This window comes from Sander lucioperca, chromosome 4 (assembly GCF_008315115.2).
Source record: "Sander lucioperca isolate FBNREF2018 chromosome 4, SLUC_FBN_1.2, whole genome shotgun sequence".
In the NCBI taxonomy this organism is placed as follows: domain Eukaryota; kingdom Metazoa; phylum Chordata; class Actinopteri; order Perciformes; family Percidae; genus Sander; species Sander lucioperca.
Genome location: NC_050176.1, coordinates 23523372 through 23548369, shown reverse-complemented (window position 1 = coordinate 23548369; position 24998 = coordinate 23523372). Strand labels below are relative to the sequence as shown.

General features: G+C 40.6%; 2 protein-coding genes and 1 long non-coding RNA gene across 4 annotated transcripts in view; 2 read left to right on the top strand and 1 right to left on the bottom strand.

The window, feature by feature from the left end:
* Positions 1–24998, top strand: part of LOC116048446 (VPS10 domain-containing receptor SorCS3-like) — a 1378075-nt gene that overhangs the window by 1143176 nt on the left and 209901 nt on the right. The window lies entirely within an intron of this gene.
* LOC118494882 lies at positions 1060–7000 on the top strand. The gene is made up of 2 exons (XR_004897089.1): positions 1060–1109; positions 6605–7000. It is a non-coding gene; the product is annotated as an uncharacterized LOC118494882 (long non-coding RNA).
* On the bottom strand, positions 1190–5625 carry LOC116059796 (E3 ubiquitin-protein ligase TRIM21-like). Of its 2 annotated transcripts, XM_036000497.1 has the most exons (3): positions 5479–5625; positions 2591–2925; positions 1192–2332 (listed from the first exon to the last, which is right to left on the bottom strand). In XM_036000497.1, exons 2-3 carry the CDS (start codon positions 2921–2923, stop codon positions 1277–1279), a joined length of 1389 nt encoding a protein of 462 aa, XP_035856390.1. In that variant the 5' UTR covers positions 2924–2925; positions 5479–5625; the 3' UTR covers positions 1192–1276. The 2 variants fall into 2 exon arrangements, with proteins under 2 accessions (XP_035856388.1, XP_035856390.1); XM_036000495.1 differs by having other exon boundaries at positions 1190–2925.

The following is a 24998-nucleotide window of genomic DNA, read 5'->3' as shown; positions in this document are numbered from 1 at the left end:
GGCTATTAGAATATTTGTGCTGCAGTGAGGTCACTTGAATGTAAAAAAAGGTTGTATGACCTTAAAGACAAATAAATAAATAAAAAGGAACATGATCTCACAGATATATATTGATATCACAGACAGCCAATCTCCTGTCTAAATCAGTTCCCATATGTATTATGAGTCACACTGTGAAGAAATAAACAGAATAACTTATACAGTTGACTAAATATTTACTTTATTTATTTACTTTATTTACTGTTTATTGATCCCCAGTGGGGAAATTACAATTTACACTCTGTTTTGTTAGAAATCACTACACACAGGCCTGAAATACACACACATGCTCAGGACCTATTCATGCACAAATGGAGAGATGTCAGAGTGAGTGGGCTGCCAGTGCTGGACCAGCACCCTGAGCGGTTGGGGGGGTACGGTGCCTTGCTCAAGAGCACCTGGCAGTGCCCAGGAGGTGAATATATAAATCTTTTCAAACAAAGTCCAGACGCTTTTGCCCTCATGACATTCACTTATGCCAATAATCAAATAATAATGTCATATTTATTGAAATCACACACAGCAATGTTCTAAAACAGTTCTCCTATATATTTGGAGTCATGCAGTGCAAAAATAAACATACTGAACATTATAACTCATGTAAAAGGACAAACTATTTACATTTCTTCAAAAAAGGCCCAAATTTATGCCAAATCTCATAACATTCTTCTCTGTAGAACAGTAATAGACTGGAGTGATCTATCTTTACACTCTATAGTCTTTGTTCTCGCTTGGATTCGCTGGAGCGATCTATCTTTCCTCTCGATATACTCTTTGTTTGACGGACCTGCCTTCCCATTGGTTGAAAGACGTCAACACAATCTCGCAAAGCATCATGGGATATTCAAAATGGCAGCTAGCATCGAGCTAGCGGCAAAAATGACGGAAAATTGATAAATTATGGACATCAAGTGGATAAATCTTGGATATAAGCGTTTGGATTTATTGCTGAAACGCTCCGAAAAGAGGCACAACTTCCAGGCTGGATAGAAAACCTTCTGTAAAGGCTACAAAGACACCAAAGACACCCCCGTGATGGCTAACTCGTTAGCTTTTAGCAGCAAAAATCGGTGAGTTTCTACATTAAACCGTTATCAAATTATCTAAATATTAATCAGAGGTGCCGTTGTCGACGACGGCGTCGGGTTCTAAGGGTTAAAAAGATAGAAAATAACATCTAAACAAATTATTAACATTTCTTTCCCTGAATGAAAATAAATAAATCAAAGTTAAGTGATTAGTTTACTCTGACAGGAGAGATTATCAGAGGGGAAGAGTTTTTACCACCATCATTTAGACCGGGACAGAAGAATGGGAAGAGTTTCTCAGTGAAGGAGCAGCCAGTAAAGGAGTAGATAAGAGCTGCAGCATCTACGTCATAAAAGGAGACCAGACCCTCCTCATAATCCACAAACACCCCCACCTTCTGAGGAGGAGACTTCAGAGAGAGAAGGACTGGAGGGTCAGCAGCAGCTTTGTACTCATTTCCATTTCTCAACCGTATAGTCCAGAAACCATCCTTAGGGCTTGTTGTGATTTGTCTCTTCCTGTCGATCGACTCTCTGGCCACTCCTAAATCCCATCTAGTCTTTCCTTTAATTTGAACCTCAAAGTAAAATCTGCCTGAAGGGAAACTCTGCTTTCCTAAAACATTAACACACTTAGAAAATCTCTCTGGGTTGTCTGGGAGATTCTTCCTCACATCACCAAGATTCACTTGTTTCCCATCATCAGACAGGATGAGTTTAGGATGTGCTGTATCAGGATCAAGACTCACATCCACTGCATACTGCTGGACCCTCTTCAGCTCAGACTCAAGCAGCTTCTTCATCTCTTTACTGAGTGTCTCCTCCAGCTGAACCACAGCTTTCACCACAGTCCCCTCATATGATGATGGAGGGACGCTGACCTCTGTCCAGTCCTTGGTGGGTGGAGGTTGTTGGATGTTTAGGGACTGGACACTCTGGAGAAGATGGAGGTGGTCTTCAGAGCGTAACACCTGCTCCACCTCAGTGCTCCTCTTCATCAGCTCAGAGATTTCCTGTTCCAGCTCTTTGATGAAAGCTTCGGCCTGTTTTTCTGTTGTTTTCTGCTTCTCTTTGATCGTGTTGATGAGCTCATTCAGGCCTCTCTCAACAGACTCCTTCAGAGAAGTGAAGACCTGAACACCTTCTGCTATCTCTCTGTCTGCATCTTCCTCACTGAGGTCGACTGAGTGTTTGATCTCCTGAATCTTCAGTCGTCTCTTCTGGATCATCTGCTGAATTTCAGCCTCTGTCTTCCCCAGCTCTGCCTTCTTTTCTTCATATTCTTCTTTCAGAGGAACAAAATCATGTGTCTTGTGCTCTAAAACAGTGCAGAGCATGCAGACACATGTCTGGTTGGTCTTACAGAACAGCTCCAGAGGTTTATCGTGCTTCGTACACATCCTGCCTTCCAGGTTCTCCACAGGGTCGATCAGCTGATGTCTTTTCAGACCTGACATGGTCAGATGAGGCTCCAGGTGAGTCTCACAGTAGGAGACCAGACACACCAGGCAAGACTTCAGGGCCTTCAGTTTGGTTCCAGTGCAGACGTCACAGGGAACTTCTCCTGGTTTGGACTCTTGTTGCTCTGAGCTGCTGCTGCTGGCTTTCTGTTGAGCTGACTGTCTGAACTGAGCAACCATCTCAGAGATGAAAGTGTTGATGAGCAGCTCAGGTTTTGTGTTGAAAACCTTTTTACACATCGGACACAGGTACTGGTCATTAGTATTCCAGTGTTCAGTGATGCAGTTCTTGCAGAAGTTGTGTCCACATGGTGTGCTGACAGGATCAGTGAACACATCCAGACAGATGGAGCACAGAAACTGATCTTCAGATGGCAGATAGTTTGCAGCAGCCATATCTACACGTGTGTGAAAGAAAAGAAAAACATCTTAAAATAGTGTTTTAATTATTTAAGAAAAAGGTGTTTTGATTTGCACCAAACTGTGAGCAACAAGGAACATTTAAATCATGTTGACAAAGTGAAGCTCACTACTCTGACAAAACGGCACTGAATATATCCACACAGGGGTGGAGACAGACATTGTAAAAATTTGGGGCTCAGCCCGGTTTAATGTGGCTAAATGCACTTTATATTTTAAGACATTTGAGATAATACAATGCCTCAATATCTGCACTGGGTTGTTATTGTTGTGGTTGGTGGTGCATGGTACCTGCACGACCTATGTGTAAGTTCAAACATATGCTGTTTGATAACTTTTTAGTGTTTTTGATGAAATCCAATATGGCGGCCGGATCAATTACAAATTGGCATGAGTCGGCCTTAGGACCTCCCACAGTATTAACAGACACTGCTAGTAAGTTTTAATTCCAAACACATCAAACGTTATAGACCAAAACGTAATTTTGCTAATTACAGCGCCCAATATAGGTCTAAGGTCACCAAATTTCTTGAGCCTCTTCCTCATTGGGCCCTGTACCTATGTACTAAGATTGGTGTTGATACGTTAAAGACTTGCCGAGATTAGATATGAGTTCATTTCCTGTTTGGCGGCTTCGGCGACGATTTCGATTGGCTGCGACGGGCAAACACTTGCGAATATCAATATGCAATGGAATAACTTTTGTGAGGCATGGTCTGAAGATCATCTCTGCCAAGTTTCGTGAAAATTGGACCAATTTTGTGACCTATGAAAACTTTAGTGTTTTTGATCAAATCCAATATGGCGAAAGGTCCAACATGGCGGATATTGACATCATGGGGTGCGTTGAGTTCGGTGTCATCCAAGAATTCCAACTATATCTTGATGTTCAAAATCGGGCATACGGTTCAAAAGTTAATCGCATAGATGCAACGCCAACTTTGACCCATTGGTGGCGCTAGACTGCTTGTAGTGCAGACCTAAAACTTTGTGAAATGAATTATGGGACTGTCCCGAAACAATGTGCCAAATTTCACAACTTTTAACTGCATGGTTCTATGGGCTGCCATAGACTCCCATGGCAGAGGAAGATGTGTAATAAGTAGATTCACTACCAACTAGTCTGAACCTATATTTAATTAGGTTGGAGTTTACGCGCTACTAACATTTTAAGGGCTGCACCAGCTGAAAAAGTTCTAAGGCATAAATTAAAACTTAAATCTTACACCTCGCCTTGGTGGATGTAAAGTCCTCTGTAAGATAGAGGTGGTCATAGCGTATCGTTTAACAGGTGGTATAACTTGAAGAATTAAGAGGAGTGACCAACTCTTTAGCTTCAGCAAAGCATTATTAATGTATATATTGTAAAACATTTCATATTTTCTAGCTGCTTCACAATAAAAGCCTCCCACTAGTTTTCTTGTGGAAAGCCTTTATTGTGAAACAGCCAGAGAAGATAGAGGAAGCAGTATCAATTAGTAAACAGACAGAAAACCACAGAGATTCATTTCCAAGTTCCTAAAGTCCTGAGAACTGACACAGAGAGACTGTTTAAAGCTGTTAAAGTGATCTACTGTATAGTGGGCCTGTAGACAAACAGCCATAGTTATATTGTTATAAATTTCACAAGAAATTAAAAGAGAGGAACTTCCTGCCTGAGTAGAGCTGGTGGTCCATTCCATAAATACCGAATGGTCCCTTAGCTCGTTCTCGTTTTCTAACTGCGTTGTGAGGTATAGTAACGTTAGCGTAACTGGGAGCTTCATGAAGACAGCTAAAGGTAATGTTAGCTGCCCTACAGCTGTCAGAGTTAGCTTCTACTTATATATTACCTTCTAACAGCTGTATTCTCAGTAACGTGACAATCTGCAAGAAACAGGTTGCTTATAAATCACTAAAATAGTAGTGACAGCCCCGTTTGGCTTAGTTATTAATGCCGTTAGCATCATTTGTTACTTACCTAGCTAGTTTATGACAAAACGTTTCGGCTGTGCTTTCTAACATGATGTCATTGTGCTAACTGAGCACTGTTAGCCTTTACAACAGAGCTGCTTCACTACACTTGTTGATAATGTTTCATTATAGAGTTCACTGTTGATTTGTGTTTGTCGCTGTGTGCTCGTGGTGGAAAATGAATGTAAACAGAGTTGCGTGCAGGTCCCCTCAAGGCCAGGCTAATGTTGGAAGCCCCTCTAGTGGACGGAACGTGTAACAACAACCACATGCTTGTAATGCCATCGACAATGCATAAGCCTGAGTAGTGTAGTACATATTATTTAACAGGCTGCAATTGAGCATTAAATATTCAAATATTATTCAAATATTAAAAAAACTATCAAATGGAATTCGAATGGTATTATAGAGGAAGATTGACAGCTCTACTGTATAGTGGGCCTGTAGACAAACAGTCATAGTTACATTGTTACAAATTTTACAAGTAATTAAAAGAGAGGAACTTCCTGCCTGAGTAGAGCTGAAGTTTAGTGTTAATCCTGGTTGTAGAAAGTGTAAATCTGATCAGCTGTACTCACCAGTGTTTGGCAGAGACTCTGCTGTGTTGTTGAGAAAGACCTGATGAAGTCAGTTTGACTTTTCTTTCAGAGAGAAACAGAGACTTGTCTCGACTGCAGCGTGGATGACACTACACTTTCATTTCTGGAGTGTGACGTTGAAGCTCTCCTCTTTCCAGTGTTGCTCCTCCTCTTACTGCAGCTCTGTTGTTTGTTTCCTCCCTCTCATGTTCACTCTTACTGTGAAATACCAGGGCGTTGTCTGGTTAATATGGAGCAGATTTCTTTGACTCATAAACCATCTTACCCACAAAACAAACAAACAAAAAAATAACCAAAGTGACTAATAATGAACCAAGACACTTTTCAGACAATATAGAAACATTCATTAACCTTTTATACCCGGTATAATAACGACACATATTGTGTTCTGTAGACACTATAGACATGTAATCTGCAGATTTTTGGTAGCGGTGTGTGTGTGTGTGTGTGTGTGTGTGTGTGTGTGTGTGTGTGTGTGTGTGTGTGTGTGTGTGTGTGTGTGTGTGTGTGTGTGTGTGTGTGTGTGTGTGTGTGTGTGTGTGTGTGTGTGTGTGTGTGTGTGTGTCTGTCTGTCTGTCTCTCTTTTCCTATAATGTCATTTTTTCTACCAATATGTAAATGTTTACACTTTTCAGGATTAATTTTTAATAGCCACTGACCACACAATTAGCCATGCTACATATATAGCATATATACAAGTATAGTTGGTGATTAATTTAATAGTTGATAACTAATTGATTAATCTTTGCAGCTCTAAAACAGACTTTATCTAAGAGCCTTTCTTGATTTTATTTGATCTTAAACCTCCTTTGAACTGTCTTTGATTTCTATTAAAAAGTATTTTTCCTATTCTTAGAGAACAGGTTTTTATACACCAAAAATAATGTCGGCATTATTATTCACTTTGTCACTTTTTAAGGGTAAACGTTTTTTGTTGCTTATCCAACTTTTTTTGTACGTTTTTGGAGCTTTATACAATATTTTTGGTGTTTTTCTAGATTTTTGTCTGTTTTGTGAAGCACTTTGTAACGTAGATTTTGAAAAGCTCTCTATAAATAAAGATTAGTATTGACAGTGTTTCTTGTTGTTTTTTTGTCCTCTGCAGGTTTCCCGGTTTCAAAGAGGTGCGACTCGTCCCGGGGAAACACGACATCTCCTTCGTGGAGTTTGAGAGCGAGACGCAGGCGGGCGTGGCTAAAGACGCACTGCAAGGCTGCCGAATCACAGCCACCTGCGCCATGAAGATCACGTACGCCAAGAAGTAGTCCCCGAGTTCAGTCGCTGGACACACAGAGACTCTGAGGGGGAGAAAGGGGGAGATGGTCCCTGGATTACCGTCGGGTTCCCACATTGATTTTTGTAAATCATACACAGCTGTTTGTTTTTTTTTCTTTCTACTTTTTGTGATTTGTTTGGTAAAATTCAGTCCCGTCGTTCACGAGGTCGAGCAGATAATCTCTGGCCTACATCTTGTTTTGTAAAATAAAAGGCTTTTACATAATTGTTGCTCTTTAAATGAGAGTTTTCCTCCTGATAACGTGTGTGTGTGTGTGTGTGTGTGTGTGTGTGTGTGTGTGTGTGTGTGTGTGTGTGTGTGTGTGTGTAAGATCAGAGCTGCACTAACCGATACGGTGCCAAAGGCAAGATTGAAGCTGTTTTCCAGGGTGTGATTCTAGGATCAGACCTTTAGGGGGCTCAGCCCCTAATAAGAATGTGACATGGATACAGTGCCTTGAAAAAGTGTTAACACCCCCCCCCCCCCCCTAAATCAGTTGTTTCACTGGATAACAATGAATATATGTATTTATGGTAACACTTTACAATAAGGTACACAAAAAAATAGGTAGTTAATGATTAGTTACTGTTTTTTGACAGAGTAACTACCCTTCTGAAAAACACTAACTAATCATCAACTACCTATTTTTTAGTGTACCTTATTGTAAAGTGTTACCGGATTTATTATTATAACAGAGGATAAATGCAAAATATTGAACATGTCAAAAAAATTACAAAAGTCCCTTTATGGACTACCAGAATCAAATGAAATGATAATGAGGTATATAAACAATAAATAAATAAAAAATAAAACCTTCCTTGACTGGATTACAGGTGCGTAGCATTGGAGACAGCGACACAGGATGTTAAACCTGGTTCTTTGAACATGTCATTGTTTGTCCTCTGTCACTAACAGACAAGTTCGCAAACTCTAAGATTGATTAAAAAAAGAAAAAAAATGTATTTTTTAGCCCCCCTAAAAAGGGTAAAAAATCACCACTGGTACGATTTATGAAAAAAGCAGAGGGGGGGGGGTTTGATCATGAACATCAAAAGAAAAGATGCCAGAATGAAATCCTCCTTCCAACACCACCATGGATATAGAGCCACTCGGCCACAATACTTATTTATGAACTTCAATATCCAACGGAAAATAATCTCAGAATGAACTAACACAACGTGGTGTCAACATGAAACAGATCTTTCAGCCAGGGATCTTGACTTCACGGTGAAAACTAAATACTGTCACCTAGGAAACGGTGGCACGCACGGCAGTAAGCATGATTGGTTTGGTACAGTAAAGGCACGTCTGCTTCACCTTATACACACCTAATACTGACCAACCCTGACTTTAATCTGGTTTGGAGACTTGGGCAGAAATAAAAAAAAATATTATTAATCACAACTTTTGCAGCTTGTGAGAAATTGGGTGGAAAAGGAGTCTGTCTTCATCAGAGGACAGATGACTGCAGACGTCTCCCGTTAGGACTAACTGTCCTCCACTGATCAGCATCTCCAGACACAGATGGAGCAGTAGGTCCTGGAGACCTCGGTCCTCTCTGATGAGGACCTGGCTCTGATCTGAGCTCAGTTTGGGTTTACTCAGCTGGGTCACCGCTCTGCTGTGATTGGTTGTTGTAAGGGTTCGAATTATGATTTCATCTTTGTGGGGGTCTATTTAAAAAAAAAAAAACAAAAAAAAAAAAGTTGTCTATGAGCAGTAAATGTTGAGCATTAAACATTTCATTTCCTGCATTCAGGTGAATTTGTATCACCTATTTACCTTTTTCTGAATCAATATGCTGGAAATATCTTTATGTAAAGGGAAACATAGATTACAATCCAAATATAAAAACATAATGGAATATATTACAAAAGGCTGTCATGCATTGTGTATTGCTATTTATTCTCCTGTAGATGGACTGTCCTAATTCTATCTGAGTCAGCACACATGTAGCCTCTAGAGGCATCATTTACTCTTCATCCTCTTCTGCATCTTTTGTTGAGGAAGTAACCTCCTTAAATGTGCATATGACAATTATTCACCTCAATGACACATGAATTCATTTTAATGAATTAATAAACTCCTGGACTGTAATATTTCAGATGTTTGAGCAAGATTTCTGCTCATGTTCAAAACTTTGTGCACATTCAAAATATAACTCATCTGTGTTCTCTGAGGTTTGGAGGAGTCGTGATATTTTGAGAAAAATAAAGTTATAATAGGCTATTACAAGAATAAAGTCACAATATGTCTGAAAGTAATCTACCTGCATCATAGTCTGCTGTGCATTACGTGATATCTCTGCTGATACGGTAGATCTCAGACCTCCTGACAGACTCAGAGCCCCGTTTGGGTCTCTGGTCTCTGAATGAGACAAAGTTTAGGGAAGAGGCTGAACGCTGCTCTACATCGGAGGTGGAAACCTGAAACTACAGCAGAAATACACGGAGCACAAACGGGACACATCTGCTGCAGCATGTCGACAGCAGAGCGCGTCCTTTATAACCTGAAGCTGTACAGACCACGGAAGGCTGCAGCAGCTCCGTGGTCTGAGCCGCTGCTCGTCTCTGTTTCTACAGCGAGAGAGGACGCTAAGAGACGCACAGGTCTGCTTCAGAGCTCCGTGTGTTTGGGAAAAGTTCTTTATTTGTGATTTAAATAATGGCGCTGATGATTTTTAGAGACCCCCACAGGTGTATGATTAATTTCAATTCAATTCAATTTTATTTATAGTATCAAATCATAACAAGAGTTATCTCGAGACACTTTACAGATAGAGTAGGTCTAGACCACACTCTATAAAGCCCCAACATTTCCAACAAGACCCAGGTCTTGGTGTCGCCCTAATCCGAGGCGATGTTCTGGGCGAAGAAGAAACATAAGGACTCCGGGGAGTAAACTCCCCAGAGCTAGGTTAGTAACAAGCACTTCTGAGACAGGATGTGCATAAAAGGAAACAAAAGAAAAGAGCGTGTCATAAGAAGGAACTTCCTCGGCAGTTTAGAATTATAACAGCATAACTAGGAGAGGCACTATATTATTGATTATACGATAGGTAAATCTGATGACTGTAAAGAGAAGCAGAGAAAAGCAGGGGTGCTGTGTCTGCAGCTATACACCCTGCCCCGCCGGTCTAGGCGTTCACTGCAACTCCTCACTCCCTAACTATAAGCTTTATCAAAGAGGAGAGTTTTCAGTTTAGTCTTAAATGTAGCGACGGTGTCTGCCCCCCGAACCCAGATTGGGAGCTGGTTCCACAGGCCAGGAGCCTGATAGCTGAAGGCTCTGCCTCCCATTCTACTTTTAGAGACTCTAGGAACCACAAGTAACTCTGCATTCTGGGAGCGTAGTGCTCTAGTGGGACAATAAGGTACTAAGAGGTCCTCAAGATATGAAGGAGCTTGACCATTTAGAGCTTTATAGGTCAGAAGAAGGATTTTAAATTCAATCCTGGATTTTACAGGAAGCCAATGGAGAGAAGCTAATACAGGAGAAATATGATCTCTTTTCTTAGTTCTTGTCAGAACACGCGCTGCAGCATTCTGGATCAGCTGGAGTGTCCTAAGGGACTTATTTGAGCATCCTGATAATAAGGAATTACAGTAGTCCAGCCTGGAAGTAACGGATGCATGGACTAGTTTTTCAGCATCGTTTTGAGACAGGATGTTCCTAATTTTAGCAATGTTACGAAGGTGAAAAAAGGCTGTTCTAGAGGTTTGTTTTAGATGGGCGTTAAAGGATAGATCCTGATCAAAAATAACTCCTAGATTTCTGACAGTAGTACTGGAGGCCAGGGCAATGCCATCCAGAGTGATTATATCTTCGGCTAATGAGGTTCGTAGGTGTTTCGGGCCCAGCACAATAACTTCGGTTTTGTTTGAGTTTAACATCAGGAAATTGTAGGCCATCCATGATTTTATATCTTTAATGCAAGTTTGAAGTTTAGCTAGCTGGCTGGTTTCGTCTGGCTTGATTGACAGATATGATTGGGTGTCATCCGCATAACAGTGAAAGTTAATTGAGTGTTTCCTAATAATATTGCCTAGAGGAAGCATATATAAAGAGAATAGAATTGGTCCAAGCACTGAGCCTTGAGGAACGCCATGGTTAATTTTAGCGTAATTGGAGGGTTTATTGTTAACATTAACAAATTGTGATCGATCAGAGAAGTAGGACTTAAACCAGTTTAGTGCAATTCCTTTAATGCCAACTAAATGTTCCAGTCTCTGTAAGAGGATGGTATGGTCAATAGTGTCGAATGCAGCACTAAGATCTAATAAGACAAGTACGGAGACAAGTCCTTTGTCTGATGCAGTTAGAAGGTCGTTAGTAATTTTCACCAGTGCCGTCTCTGTGCTATGATGCTTTCTAAATCCTGACTGAAAGTCCTCAAATAAGCTATTGCTATGTAGAAAATCACGTAACTGATTAGCGACTACTTTCTCAAGGATCTTGGAGAGAAAGGGAAGGTTAGATATAGGTCTATAGTTGGCTAAGACCTCAGGATCGAGGGTGGGTTTTTTCAGTAGAGGTTTTATCACAGCTACTTTAAATGACTGCGGTACATAACCTGTCAATAAAGACATATTTATCATATCTAGCAATGAAGTGTTCAATCATCAATCAATCAATCAAACTTTATTTATATAGCACTTTACAGCAACCAGCAGGTATCCAAAGTGCTTAACATCGAAACCAAGAATAAAAACACATATCACACAATATAAAGAAAGAACATGTAAAAACAGAAATAGTTACAGAGAAACAAAAGAACGAAATCGTCACACCACTGCTACGTATTAAAAGCCTGACTAAACAGATGCGTTTTAAGTTTGGACCTAAAAAGAGCTACATCTGTAATAGTGCGGATATCAGGGGGTAACTTGTTCCAGAGTCTCGGGGCAGCAACTGCAAAAGCCTGGTCACCCCACCGTTTATATCTAGACCTCGGCACTTCTAAAAGTCGCTGGTTTGAAGACCGCAATGACCGGTTGTGCTCCCGCAAAGTTAAAATTTCGGACAAATACTCCGGGGCCAGACCATTTAAGGCCTTGAAAGCAAACAATAAAATCTTAAAATCGATTCTAAAACGCACAGGGAGCCAATGAAGGGTGTAGAGAACGGGAGTGATATGTGCACGTCTAGATGTGTTTGTTAAAAAGCGAGCAGCTGCATTTTGCACAAGTTGAAGACGTGCGATGGAGGTCTGATTCAGACCAACGTAAAGAGCATTACAGTAATCCAACCTAGAACTAATAAAGGCATGAATTGCCTTTTCTAGATCGTGCCTGTTGAGGAAAGGCTTAACTTTAGCCAGGAGACGAAGCTGGAAAAAGCTCATTCTAACAACATTACTGATCTGCTTGTCAAATTTCATGCTGCAATCAAAAGTAACCCCCAAATTTTTGACGGCTGACCTAGTGTAGGATGCTAGAGCTCCCAAACTCAAAGCTGGACCATTTTGCGTGCCTGAAGTACTGAAAATAATACACTCCGTTTTATCTTCATTCAAATTAAGAAAGTTTTCTGAAAGCCACAGCTTAATATCAGTGATGCAACTAAGCAGGGAGTTTAGTGCGACACTGTCATTTGCTTTAATAGGCAAATAGATTTGCAAATCATCTGCGTAACAATGGAATGACAGTTTATGCTTTCCTATAATAGCCCCTAAAGGCAGCATATATAAAGAGAACAGAATGGGGCCAAGAATTGAGCCCTGGGGAACCCCACAAGAGAGAGGAGCAGCTGACGAGAAGAGGTCACCAATCATGACAGAAAAGCTCCTATTAGCCAAATAGGAGCTAAACCATGCAAGTGCCGAACCTCTGATGCCTATACAATGCTCAAGGCGAGAGAGGAGGACTGCATGGTCCACTGTGTCAAAAGCCGCTGTGAGGTCCAAGAGCACTAAAACAGTAGGATTCCCGGCATCTACAGACAAGGCAATATCATTATGTACTCTCAACAGTGCAGACTCAGTACTGTGGCGTGATCTAAAACCAGATTGAAATTTTTCAAACACAGAGTTCTGCTGTAGAAAGGCTTGTAACTGTATGAAAACAACTTTTTCCAAAACCTTAGAAAGAAAAGGCAGATGAGAGACTGGTCTAAATTTGACAACACTGTGGGGTCAAGATTAGGCTTCTTAAGTAGGGGCCTGACCACAGCATGTTTGAAGGCAGCTGGGACAGAACCTAAACTAAGACTTAAAAAAAGTAAGAAGACTAGACCCAATGGTGCTATTAAAAACCTCCTTCACCATTCTGGCGGGAACAATGTCTAGGGGACCGTTGGTGGGTTTCATGTGTTGTACAACCTCACTAAGTAACGTCGGTGAAAGTGGTTTAAATTCCTCAAACACAGCTGAGTGTGCAGGAGAAGCAGGTACAAACACTTTAAAATTAGCACTGGCATTTTTCCTGACAGATGCTACTTTGTTGATAAAATAACAGAGAAATTTCTCACATGTACTGATTGAAACATCTGTCGGAGCAGAGGTGCATGGATTTACAACAGAGTTAATAGTATTAAATAACACTCTAGGTTCATGGCAGCTGCTAGCTATGACGGAAGAGAGATGGTGCATCTTTGCCACCTTCACAGCCTTCTGGTATGCTGCTAGACTGTCCCTTAGTAACCCCAGTGATACATGTAAATTGTCCTTCTTCCATCTTCGTTCAGCTTTTCTGCAGTGTTGCCTAAGGGCCCTTGTGGTGTCATTTAGCCAGGGGTCCACCTTAGGTTTAATAGATTTAATCCGATGAGGGGCAATAGAGTCTAGGATTTCAGTGCATGTGGAGTTGAACACAGAGAGAATGTTATCTGGGGAAGAGGGAGATACCAGACCATTCTTTACATAAAACTGTGAGCCCACAAACGCAGAAGCAAACTCTCCAGCTGAAGAGGAGGTGATGCAGCGGCGCCTAGAAGCTGAGGAGACAGGCTTAATAGCGGGTGGTGGAACACTGATCTCAAACCTGATGGGGAAGTGATCTGAGATACCAGTTTCTGTTATTTCTCCCAGAGAAACTGAAAACCCATATGAGATGATGAGATCCAAGGTGTGGCCTAGATGGTGTGTCGGCCCTTCCACACATTGATTAAGGCCAAAAGAGTTCAAAAGTGTTTTAAAATCATGAGCAAGTGGGTTTGAGGGACAACACACATGGATATTGAAATCCCCACAAACCAGAAGCTTGTCATATTTAGGAACCACATCAGCTAAAAACTCACATATAAAATCCTTGTTGAGTTTTGGTGGGCGATAAACAACTGCACACAACACAGGAGAATCCAGGTCAGCCACAAACAGCTGAAGCTCAAAGCTATTATAAATGAGTGCAGGTAACAACCTGCATCTGTACTCATCTCTGAAGAGAGTGGCCAGCCCACCACCTCGACCTGACACTCTGGGCGAGTTGAGGAAAGAACAGCTGGGGGGGAGGAGCTCCGAGAAGGCGCTGTCATCACCTGGTTTCAGCCAGGTTTCCGTCAACAACAGAAAGTCCAGCGCATTTGTCGTAAAAAAGTCATTCAATATAAAAGTCTTATTTGTGAGTGATCTAGTGTTGATCAGCGCCATGCGAATCGGGCGCCTTTCAGTCTGTTAGGAAGCACGACTGAGCGGGCGGAGATTCCCATGTACGCAGCCTCGCCTGGAGCGCTTCCTGTTCCAGCAGCGGGAAGACGGGCACTCGGAGTCCGGTACAGTCGGCCGGAGCCACCGGTAACTGTGGACCGGAGAAAGCCGCAGATTGCAACCGATGAACTCCGCGGGAAACCCGACACATGGATGGCCCAGATCGCAGGTGGAGGATGATGCCAGGTACGCTCTGGGCCTGACACGTACTCCTCCTCTCTTGCCGCGTCTCCTGCGGCGATTGTTGCGGAGCGGCAGACAGGGCTGACGCCGTAGAAAGGCAGGAATGGACGCCAGGAAAGGCGGCGGCGGCGGCGTACCTGACTGACCGTCAGAGCCGTAGATTGGAACTTTCTCCGCAGACTTACATATAGTTAAAAGAGTCAGGCGGTCATACACCAGCAGCGGTGATACATTTCGAGTGACAAGCAATAGAAACAGGCAAATCAGCAATAATCCCAGCAGAGGTAAGCGGCGAGACACACACAGCGGCGCCATCTAAATAGTGTCAACCACGGGTAACGCTTCTTTAAGTAGCCTCGTTGGGATGGGGTCCAAGAGACAGGTAGATGGCTTAGCTGAAGAGACCTTTAGCATTAATTGTTGAGGGTTTATAGGATAAAAGCAATCTAAGTATATGTCAGGTCTAGTCGTTCTTTCTAGCAGTCTGTCAGTTAAAGGTGACCCATTAGAGGTTGGGGGCAAGAGGTGATGAATAGTATCTCTAATTGTGATAATTTTATCGTTAAAGAAACTCATGAAGTCGTCACTACTCAGAGCTATAGGAATAGATGGCTCAACAGAGCTGTGGCTATCTGTCAGCCTGGCTACAGTGCTGAAAAGAAACCTTGGGTTGTTCTTATTTTCTTCTATTAGTGATGAATAGTAGTCTGATCTGGCCTTTCTTAGGGTCTTCCTATAGGTTTTCAGACTGTCTTGCCAGTCTAAACGAGATTCTTCCAGTTTGGTGGAACGCCATTTACTTTCAAGTTTGCGCGAGATTTGCTTTAATTTACGAGTTTGGGAGTTATACCAAGGTGCTAGTTTCCTTTGCTTCATCGTCTTCTTTTTAAGGGGAGCAACAGAGTCTAAAGTAGTCCGTAGGCAGGCCGTAGCACCGTCTACGAAATTATCAATTTGAGAGGGACTAAAGTCTACATAAAGATCCTCTGTTATATTACAGCACGGTAATGAGTTTAGTGCTGTTGGAATATCTTCCTTGAATTTAGCTATAGCACTGTCAGATAGGCTTCTAGCGTAGAAGCTTTTATCTAATTTCGTATAATCGGGTAGTAAGAATTCGAAAGTTATTAAGAAGTGGTCTGATAATAAAGGATTTTGCGGGAATACTATTATGTCTTCAATTTTGATGCCATATGCCAGCACAAGGTCAAGGGTGTGGTTAAAACAGTGCGTGGCCTCATGCACCCTCTGACTGAAACCAATAGAATCTAGTAGTGAGTTGAAAGCAGTACTAAGGCTATTGCTGTCAACGTCTATATGGATATTAAAATCACCTACAATAAGTACTTTGTCTGATTTTAGGACTACACATGATAAAAACTCTGAGAATTCAGATAAAAATTCAGAATATGGACCTGGTGCTCGGTAGACAACAACAAATATAATAGGCTGTACTGTTTTCCATGTTGGATGCTGAAGATTAAGAACGAGATTTTCAAAAGAGTTATAATTTAGTTTAGGTTTAGGATTAATTAACAGGTTTGAGTCAAATATGGCTGCAACTCCCCCTCCTCGGCCTGAGCCTCTAGGAATTTGAGTATTAATATGAGTGGAAGGAGTGGCTTCATTTAGACTGACATACTCTTCATGGCCCAGCCATGTTTCAGTTAGACAGAATATATCAATTTGATTATCGGATATCAATTCGTTTACTAGTATTGCTTTAGAAGACAGAGATCTGATATTTAGTAGACCGCGTCTAATTTTCCTATCCTGTTCTATCATTGCAGTGGTAGTTGTAATTCCAATTAGGTTGTTAAGTATTGCCCCTCTTTTGGTTACCTGTGATTTAACTGATCTGAGTCGAGTTACAGACACTGTCTCGTTTTTTGGGGCAGGTTGTGGCTGACGTGAACTGGATGCTAAATTGACTATGTTTGCAGTCAACTTCTTATTACTTAGGGGATTCAACACTTTGTATGGTCTATTGTTGATTATAACTGGAATAGTAGTAGTACTACATGTTACCCTGCAGAAAACATTTTCAGATTCATTCACTTGTAAAGTGCCATTAGGATCAATACCTGGGGGGCATGAATCTGTGATATTTTCTACAGTATCAATGTTCCTGCTACAGTAAATCCTACAGGCAAAGTGTACTGCTTCACAGGAGTATGAACCAAACGCTTTTTAGGTTTGTAATAAATATTGTGCTGTTTGTTATGAATTACTCATTGTTTTGATAAGGTAAAATAAAGCCGTTTAACAACCTGCAAGTGTCCACTCTGGTAAATGTAATTGTACTGTTTTTTTTATAAAGATTACAGAACATGAAAAACCTATTTGCCTTGATAAGGGTTTTAATTTGTTGCAAATATGAACAACTTTAATAATCTATCTTATTGCTCTGAAAAACTACAATGATTTAAGAAATATCAGTGATACTTATCAACATTTATTGAATTGATTGTATATGTGGGCAGACATTACAGGCACCTATTCATGTAAGCAGAGAACACAATAGTTTGTTCTCTCTTTTATCACTTGGATTATGCAGGTAATGGTGCAGAAACAGGTGAAGTCCTTGTAGATCTCTGGCACTTTGAGGACACACAGATCCAGCAACTCTCCACTGTTGTCTTTGTATAGTGTGCTCCTATTTAAGACAAATTCATAGACATCAACACATAAGATATTAGGTGTACATAGCTGTATTTAACATCATTACTCTCTTACGTTACCTTCTCTGCTTTGGATTTGTGGACATCACAGTGATTTTCTCTCCCAGGCCTTGTTGTGCACCCTGTAAATTTAAGCAAGATAAAGAAATAAGTGTATGTAACATGATTTTACAATTAAATTATTATCAGACTTGCCAACGTTCTTGATTTGGGCCACTACTGCCTGCCCTCTGCACACAGGTGAGTACAGGGGGGACCAATGGGATTTTGAGTTTGGAGTAATGTACTGACTGGAACAGCACAGTAGTGTGGTTGTACAACACTGGTCCATGCACACGGTGCAGCTGTGATGCAGCTCAACAGGGGTACTTCAGCCCCACCTGAAGAAGGGAAACTGAAACAAAATACTTGTTGTTTTCTGTTCAGTTTGCTTTGTATTGATTTCATTAGGGTAGAAATAAATAACTGCTCTTTTAAATAGTGTTTTATTATAGGAGTGAAATTGTACTTACAAATTTCTATACAGATATATATGAATGTTATTGTTAAAATAATGTTATAAGAATTTAGAACATTATCTGAAAAACATACAACAGTGATGTAAAAACTGATACAAACAATCCAGTTTCTTTTGTTTTTCAGTTATATTACAGTTTAGGTTTTACTATTGCCTCTAACATGTCTGAAATTAGCCAAATCCCCAGGAACATGGTTAACCAAACGAGGAAAAAAGTGGGGTCATTAAATACCAGTTGTAAATACACACATACTGTCCGTCATATGTCGTTCAATCTAGCTAGCTAGCTAATCTACCGGGGCCTGTTTCACAAAACCAAGATAAGGGATTAAGCCGGGATTTATCAGTTATCCTGGATGAATTTAGCCTTGACTCGGTTTCACGAAAGTGGAGGCACATAAATCACCATGGAGATTTATTCTGTGCAGCTAGCCTGCTCCTGACCAGGCTAACAGCCAGGATTTATTAATCCTGGAGCCTTTTCTGATCACCCAGCAGTGGTTTTACCTTATTGTTATCAGCCTGGATTAAAATACAACAGGTGCATATTGCTGTTCATTTAAGTACTGTTATTATTTAAAGTTGGGACCATAATTTTTTTAAATAATTATTCATGTGACCGTCATTGTTACTGTTATATTGTGTATGAAGACTGCTGTTCATATTGTTAGAAGTTTGATGAATATATTATGGCAGTTGTTGAGATAATTAGAAAAGGCTGATATCAAATGGGTTTTAAATGAAGTCTGTTACTAAGGGCAATACATACAATGCTGTACATTTCTATAGTTGACCAATGCACCTTGAATTATTTTAGTTGATTAATTTTTTTAATTCATTAACAATAAGGATAATCAGAATCAGAAAGGGCTTTATTGCCAAGTACGTTGCACATACGAGGAATTTGTCATGGTGTTGTTGGAGCATGTCACACATACAAATATAAGAAGGATAAAAAGGAATATAAACAATATAAGTATAAACATATACACACAGTATGTATTAATAACGATAAAATAAAATAAAATAAATAGTAAAATAAGTTAAACAGTAGTAAAAAGGAACGCTACAGCAGAGTAGGTACATGTTTGTTCCTCTTCCATGTGCATTGTATTTAACATTCTTAGCACACAGTTTGTGTTGTCCAGTAAACTGGGACTATAATTTGGGAGGATTGTACAATTTAAAGAACATATCCTAATTGTACAATCCTCCCAAATTATAGTCTTAGTTCACTGGACCAGTAACTATCTAGTGATGTAGACTACTGTACATTCATGTTACAACAGGGAGAGGACACCTCAATGGTTTTTGACCTTATGTTTTGCTGGGGGGGAAATAACTGATGAATATACTCTGTTCCATTCATGTTTACAGTGTTCATGGAATTTATCACTTAATTATCTTTATAGTTTCTAGATTTTAGAGTCCAATTTCTTCAGTGTCTTTATTTTCTATGTCCATATATGCTGCTCTTAACTGAAATCATTCAATGAGTCCCTTGTCATTTGCAAAAGCAAACAGTTGTACACGTTGCATTAAAAGCAAGCAGTGGAAGTTAATATGACTTAGGAAATTTATATTTTAGCCCATGAGAGAGAGGGAGGAACAGAGTGAAAGAGATATTTACGCATCATACTCTAGCATTGTAGAAAATTGATCTTCATGGTAAATTTTCTGAGTAACATTATCTTCTGCTTACTTTTAAGGCAAATAGTACAACTGTTAATTTGTGCAAATGATTAGTAGCCTAATCCTTGAATGAAATGATTATGACGGCTCCAGTTCAGAGCAGTGGTCAGTTAATGTATATATTTAGGCTGCTTACGCATTCAGTCATTCAGTCGGTCCGTGATCGTCTGCTACACTTTCTCTCACTGTTTCATTACAGCGGCCGTGTTTCTTTTCTTTTTATACAAAAAATGTGTTTCATATCATCATACTTCCACAAGAAGCTGCTGCTCACTCTGTATAAAGTATGAACAATGCGTATTCTCCATTTTGGCATCAGTAAATCTGTGATCGACCTCTCGGTCTTTTGAGGAAAGCTGTGGACGCGCATCTATCTGAATTACTTCAGCCTGGCTCAACCTAGTCTCTCCTCCTCAGCCTGGCTTGGCCTTCGTGAAACGCACCAAGCCAGGATGCTCAGATTAGACTAGGTCAAGCCTCGCTTTATCAGTTATCCTGGATTTATATATTCTGCTTTTGTGAAACAGGCCCCAGGTATAAAGAAAAGCTATTTGTTTACAGACATCAAGCTAGGCTAGCTATGGCTAGCGCCATATGCTACGTGCTTAATTTTAAGGGTGCTCCGATCAGGATTTTTGGGGCCGATCATCGATCACCGATTGCTGTGAGCAGTATTGACCGATGCCGATCACTGATCACCGATCACCGGGTCTATTTGAAACCTTCTATTTATCATGTCATATATTTATCATATATTAATTTTAATATTCTTAACAACAATGCATAAGTATTAAAATTAACAGAAGATAATGTATTGTGAATTGTCAACGGTTTACTTTTATTGACAGGAAAAGTTCAACATTCCACTTCCTCTGTTAGAAACACACCTTAAACAGCTTAGAGCTTAACATAGAGCTAAAGCCTTATTCAGAATAAATTACAAAACAACTGTCAGTGTGTTCTTCAGTGTGTCTTTAGTGTGTTCTGAGCAGGGTGAGGCCACTTACATCTTTTACCAGCCACTTTTTCCAGAATTCAAATTTATAAAAGAGAGTGCACTATCATATTTTGAATTGCTTTATTAATTATGTTTTATTATTAATACATATTTTATTAATATAATGTATTTACTATGTGTCAGTAGCTTGTTGATCTTTACATTGTAAGTTAATATCCTATCCTGGCCTGGGACACACATTCATACGGTTTGATAAAGGACTTATTGGACTTTAACTTATCATTGATTTTACAATAACGAGTGTAGCTCATGGATGTATTAAGTGTAGCTGTCCTCAATTTAAGTCATCCTGTACGTCTCCTCTCCGGTTTTTCCTGCATCCACCGTGTGTGTGTGTGTGTGTGTGTGTGTGTGTGTGTGTGTGTGTGTGTGTGTGTGTGTGTGTCGTCAGTCGTGGGGTAGAACTGAGCAGCAGAGAGCCAACAGGATTAAAACGGCAGCAGCTTTCAAGCGACTTAAACATCGTTACAGTCTACATTGACGTTAAAATGTAAACAGGTTGGCAGGACGGTCTGAAATGTTTTGCACGGTCTTTCGCTGTACGTTTTGTCAATGCGCCACTTGTTTGAAAAGTACCTTCTCTTTTTCTTTACTTCGCCCTCAACAGCTTGTACATCCATAGCTAATGCTGACTCCGCGGCGGGCCTCTTAACACCGGGGATATGTCGCCACATTTTTTAACAGATAATTTTTCTTTCGTCTGTACCTCAGCTCAGCTAGCTAGCTAGCTAGTTACACGGCGTCCCGGACGGGCCGGACTAGCGCTGAAAACTAGCTACTCGACTATGCGTGGTCAAAGCCCCGGCTGTGAACGGTTTCATTTCCTGTAAGTTCTTCACAATAAAAGTCCTCCGTCATTTTGGTATTTGAATGTTTTTATTATGAAGCAGCAAAATCCGGAAATGTTAGGGATTCATTAGCAGTAACGTAACGCGATTCCTATAAGCATTGTGCATTGTTACTTAGCAACAGCATTCTTTGACAAAAACTGTCCAATCCGTTACAAGGATACAAGGCTAATTTCCCACCCTGGTTCCGAGGCACTTTTTTTGACCAACTCGGGGAGACTGATCAGTCCAACTGCTTTTTCTGCCAACGGTCGGCCGTCTGGTTGGTGTGTAACTTAGCTGCGTATAGAACATTTTCTCACGAGTAGTGCGTCATCTGATCGGCCTTTATGGAGACCACGGATAAAACTATTTAAAGCCTTTATCGGCCGATAACGATCGGTTCCCGATCAATCGGAGCACCCTTACTTAATTTATGTTACTCACCCTCATAGTTGTGTACGTAACTTGATATGTCCCACTTCAAAGCTTTCTCCCGTTTCCTGATGGTGCAGGTGAAAGAGCGTCAACCATTCTGTGCACATTGACATATACTAATAATAAAGCGATGCACGGCGGGGTTAAATAAACTTGGGTTACAGAGGAGCCGTCCGCAACAGATGTTCTAACATAAACGAACGCACCCTCAACGGGGCAGGGATCATTTCATTGGTCAACACTACAGCTGAAATTCTATTGGTTGCTGAATTTTGATAGGGTTGTCACACAAACAATCCGAGAGCGCAGGAAAAATCCGAGAGAAGATTTCCAAGCGCGCAGAATCAGCCTGAGTGCAAGGAGAAATATCGGAGTCCAAGCACAAAGTTTGAGCACAAGCACAGCAAATCCAAGCGCGAGCAGTGATGAGTGTGAGAGCAAGGTTTTGAGGGAAATTATTACAACATCTGAACGTAATATTAGTGAGAAATGCTCTCAAATTGAAATAATGCGCTCTTGAATAAAGATAGGAATATCACTCCATATCATTTCATTTATTACACAGGAAAAGATTTAAAAGTAACATTAAGCTACAGTTTAAAACGGGCCTGACTCAGTTTAAAAACTGGTTTCCAGCAGGTTCCTGTTCTGCAGAAACATAGAACATAGGACACAGTTACAGCACATGAAGACAGAAACACTTATACAGGACATTAGCATGGGCTAGACAGATACAGACAACTAAAAACAACAATACAGACAGTGCTAACAAGACTTGGACAATACATGAACAATCAATGAGTGCAAGTGTAACTGTTGAGAAGGAACAGTTTGTATGTCTTTTTGAAATATGTGATGGATGATAGTGTTCTGATGTGATGGGGAATGTCATTCCAGATTTTGGTGTATGTATGAAAAAAGGATTTCTGACCAGAGTTGTTTTTGTATGGGGGGGACTGGAATGAGTGTCTGTGAGACTGACCTAGTGAGGCATACTGGTCTCATATTGTGTGTTGGGAGAAGTGCAGCAAGTGTTGAAGTATTATTTTGAATCTGAAAATAAAATGTAATAGCGTGGCTGTTTATGTAGTTCTGGTAAGTCAGAGTGTTTGAGCGTGTGAGTGCAATGCAACGGTGAGACCACTTTGGAAGATTCTTGACTTTTGGAAACAGTAGTTGGCAAATGTAACCAACGTCACCAACATTTAGTAGCTGTTCTGGGCGTTTTTGTTTCCATCACTTGATTTCCTCCAGCAGAATCTCTACTTAACCCTCGTGATGTCTTCCATTCGACCATGCACTTGTTGTCCTCCCGTGTCAAAAATCAACACGTTTTTGTCTTTTTTTTCGACACATTTGGAGCGGGGTTTTTTTTTTTACGTTTAACGGTTCTTTTCACCACCATGTATAAACACCACTAACACCAACTTATCACCACTAGTTTTACACTTATTTTTGAAATGCATGGTCAATAAACCTCATTTATAAGAGAGACAGAAAAGAGCTGAGCGAGATATAGAGAGAGCTTTGTTGTTGCAGGAAACATTCAGAGGGACTGACGGAGGGACTGAGGAAACAGTCAGCTGTTCCCCAAACTCCCAGGCAGTTCAGAGCTTGTGTTTGGTGTTTTAAAACTTTCTCGTGGCAGAGATAGAGGCAGTGATATTTCCTGTTTCATTTGTGAATTGTGTTTGCCGATACAAATCACATTGCACTAATTTGTGACTTGTGTCTCACAAGTTACAAATTAGAGACACAGATACAACACAGATTTACGAATACAAATCACTCTGTATTCATTTGTGAATTGTGTTTTACAAGTTACAAATTCTTATGAGACTGTTTTAGCACCATACCCAAGAAAGGCAACATTAAGAACTGCGACAACTGGCGTGGATCACCCTTGTGTCTATTGGTGTTGTGCAGAGTCCTTCTCAACCGGATGGAGACAGCCATTGACACCAGGATTAGACAGGAGCAAGCAGGCTTCAGGAAGGGAAGAGGCTGTATGGACCAGATCTTTGCTCTGCGTAACATCATAGATGTCCAGAGTGAGACAGGTGTGCATCATCTCCCCTGTCCTCTTCCTGGGCGCCATAGACTGGATCACAACCAACAACACAGCAGACAGACCCAGAGGCATCCAGTGGACTCTGTTCTCCCAGCTGGAAGATCTTGACTTCGCTGACGATCTCACTCTCCTATCAACCAATCAGTACAACATGCAGGCTAAAACTGATAGGCTGAACAACTTTGCCAGACAAGTTGGGCTCAGTATCAACACCTCCAAAACACAAGTGATGTGTGTCAACTCCATCCCCACAGCACCCATCCTTGTTAACTAGGAACCACTTGAGTTTGTGGAAGATTTCATCTATCTGGGTAGTCTCATCAGTAAGGACAGCGGGACTCTAAAGACATTAAAGCAAGACTGGAAAGGCTCAGGGTGCCTTCTCCCAACTCTGTCACATCTGGAGATCAAAACACAAAATAGTGGCTAGCAAAAATGCTGCGTAGAACATGCTAACTAAATAATAGCCAGAGTGGGGAATGTCAAGCCCTGAATGTAGGCCTATGTAATGAAATGCATACAAACACATTTCTGACTACCTTACCAATCTACTACAGGTGTGACCTCCAAAGAGTTTAAAGCCCAAAAACACGAAGGAACAAAAAAGGTTAATTAACTCGTGACAACATGTACAAACCTCGTTGGAATGTTGTCTGTCCAAAGTTGCTCCGCCTTCACTGCCGCTCTGTTTTTATAGCTTTTGTTTCCTCATATTTAAATATGATTTTAGTAACACACTCAGGTGTGGAGGGGGGTGGCTTCTAGGGCTCCAACAGGGACGTGCACAGACATTTTGGATGGCAGGGGCTCAAAGAAAAAAGGCCTAATAGTAGTAGTAATAGAAATTCAAACAAAATGTTAAATAGGCCTATATTAACACATTTCTGACTACCTTACCAATTTATTTTATTCCCTTACGCAATTGTTTAATAGATTTAATAAATACTCAACAAGTAATCAGTTCACACAGAGACTTTTAGCATTCACCAGGTTAATCACCATCAGCAAAGGAGACTCTGCTACAATGTGCATGTTTCTAGTTTCAAGTATATATTTAGAATAAGCACCAAGGAGAGGGACTTAGTTTCACTAAGAATTGGTTTATTTTGCAAATGGCATTAAATTATGATCATTCTTTTGGTGCTATTGGAATA

Excerpts from the sequence above, each read along its gene's own strand:
- LOC116059796 (XM_036000495.1), bottom strand. The coding sequence starts at position 2,923 with ATGGCTGCTGCAAACTATCTGCCATCTGAAGATCAGTTTCTGTGCTCC.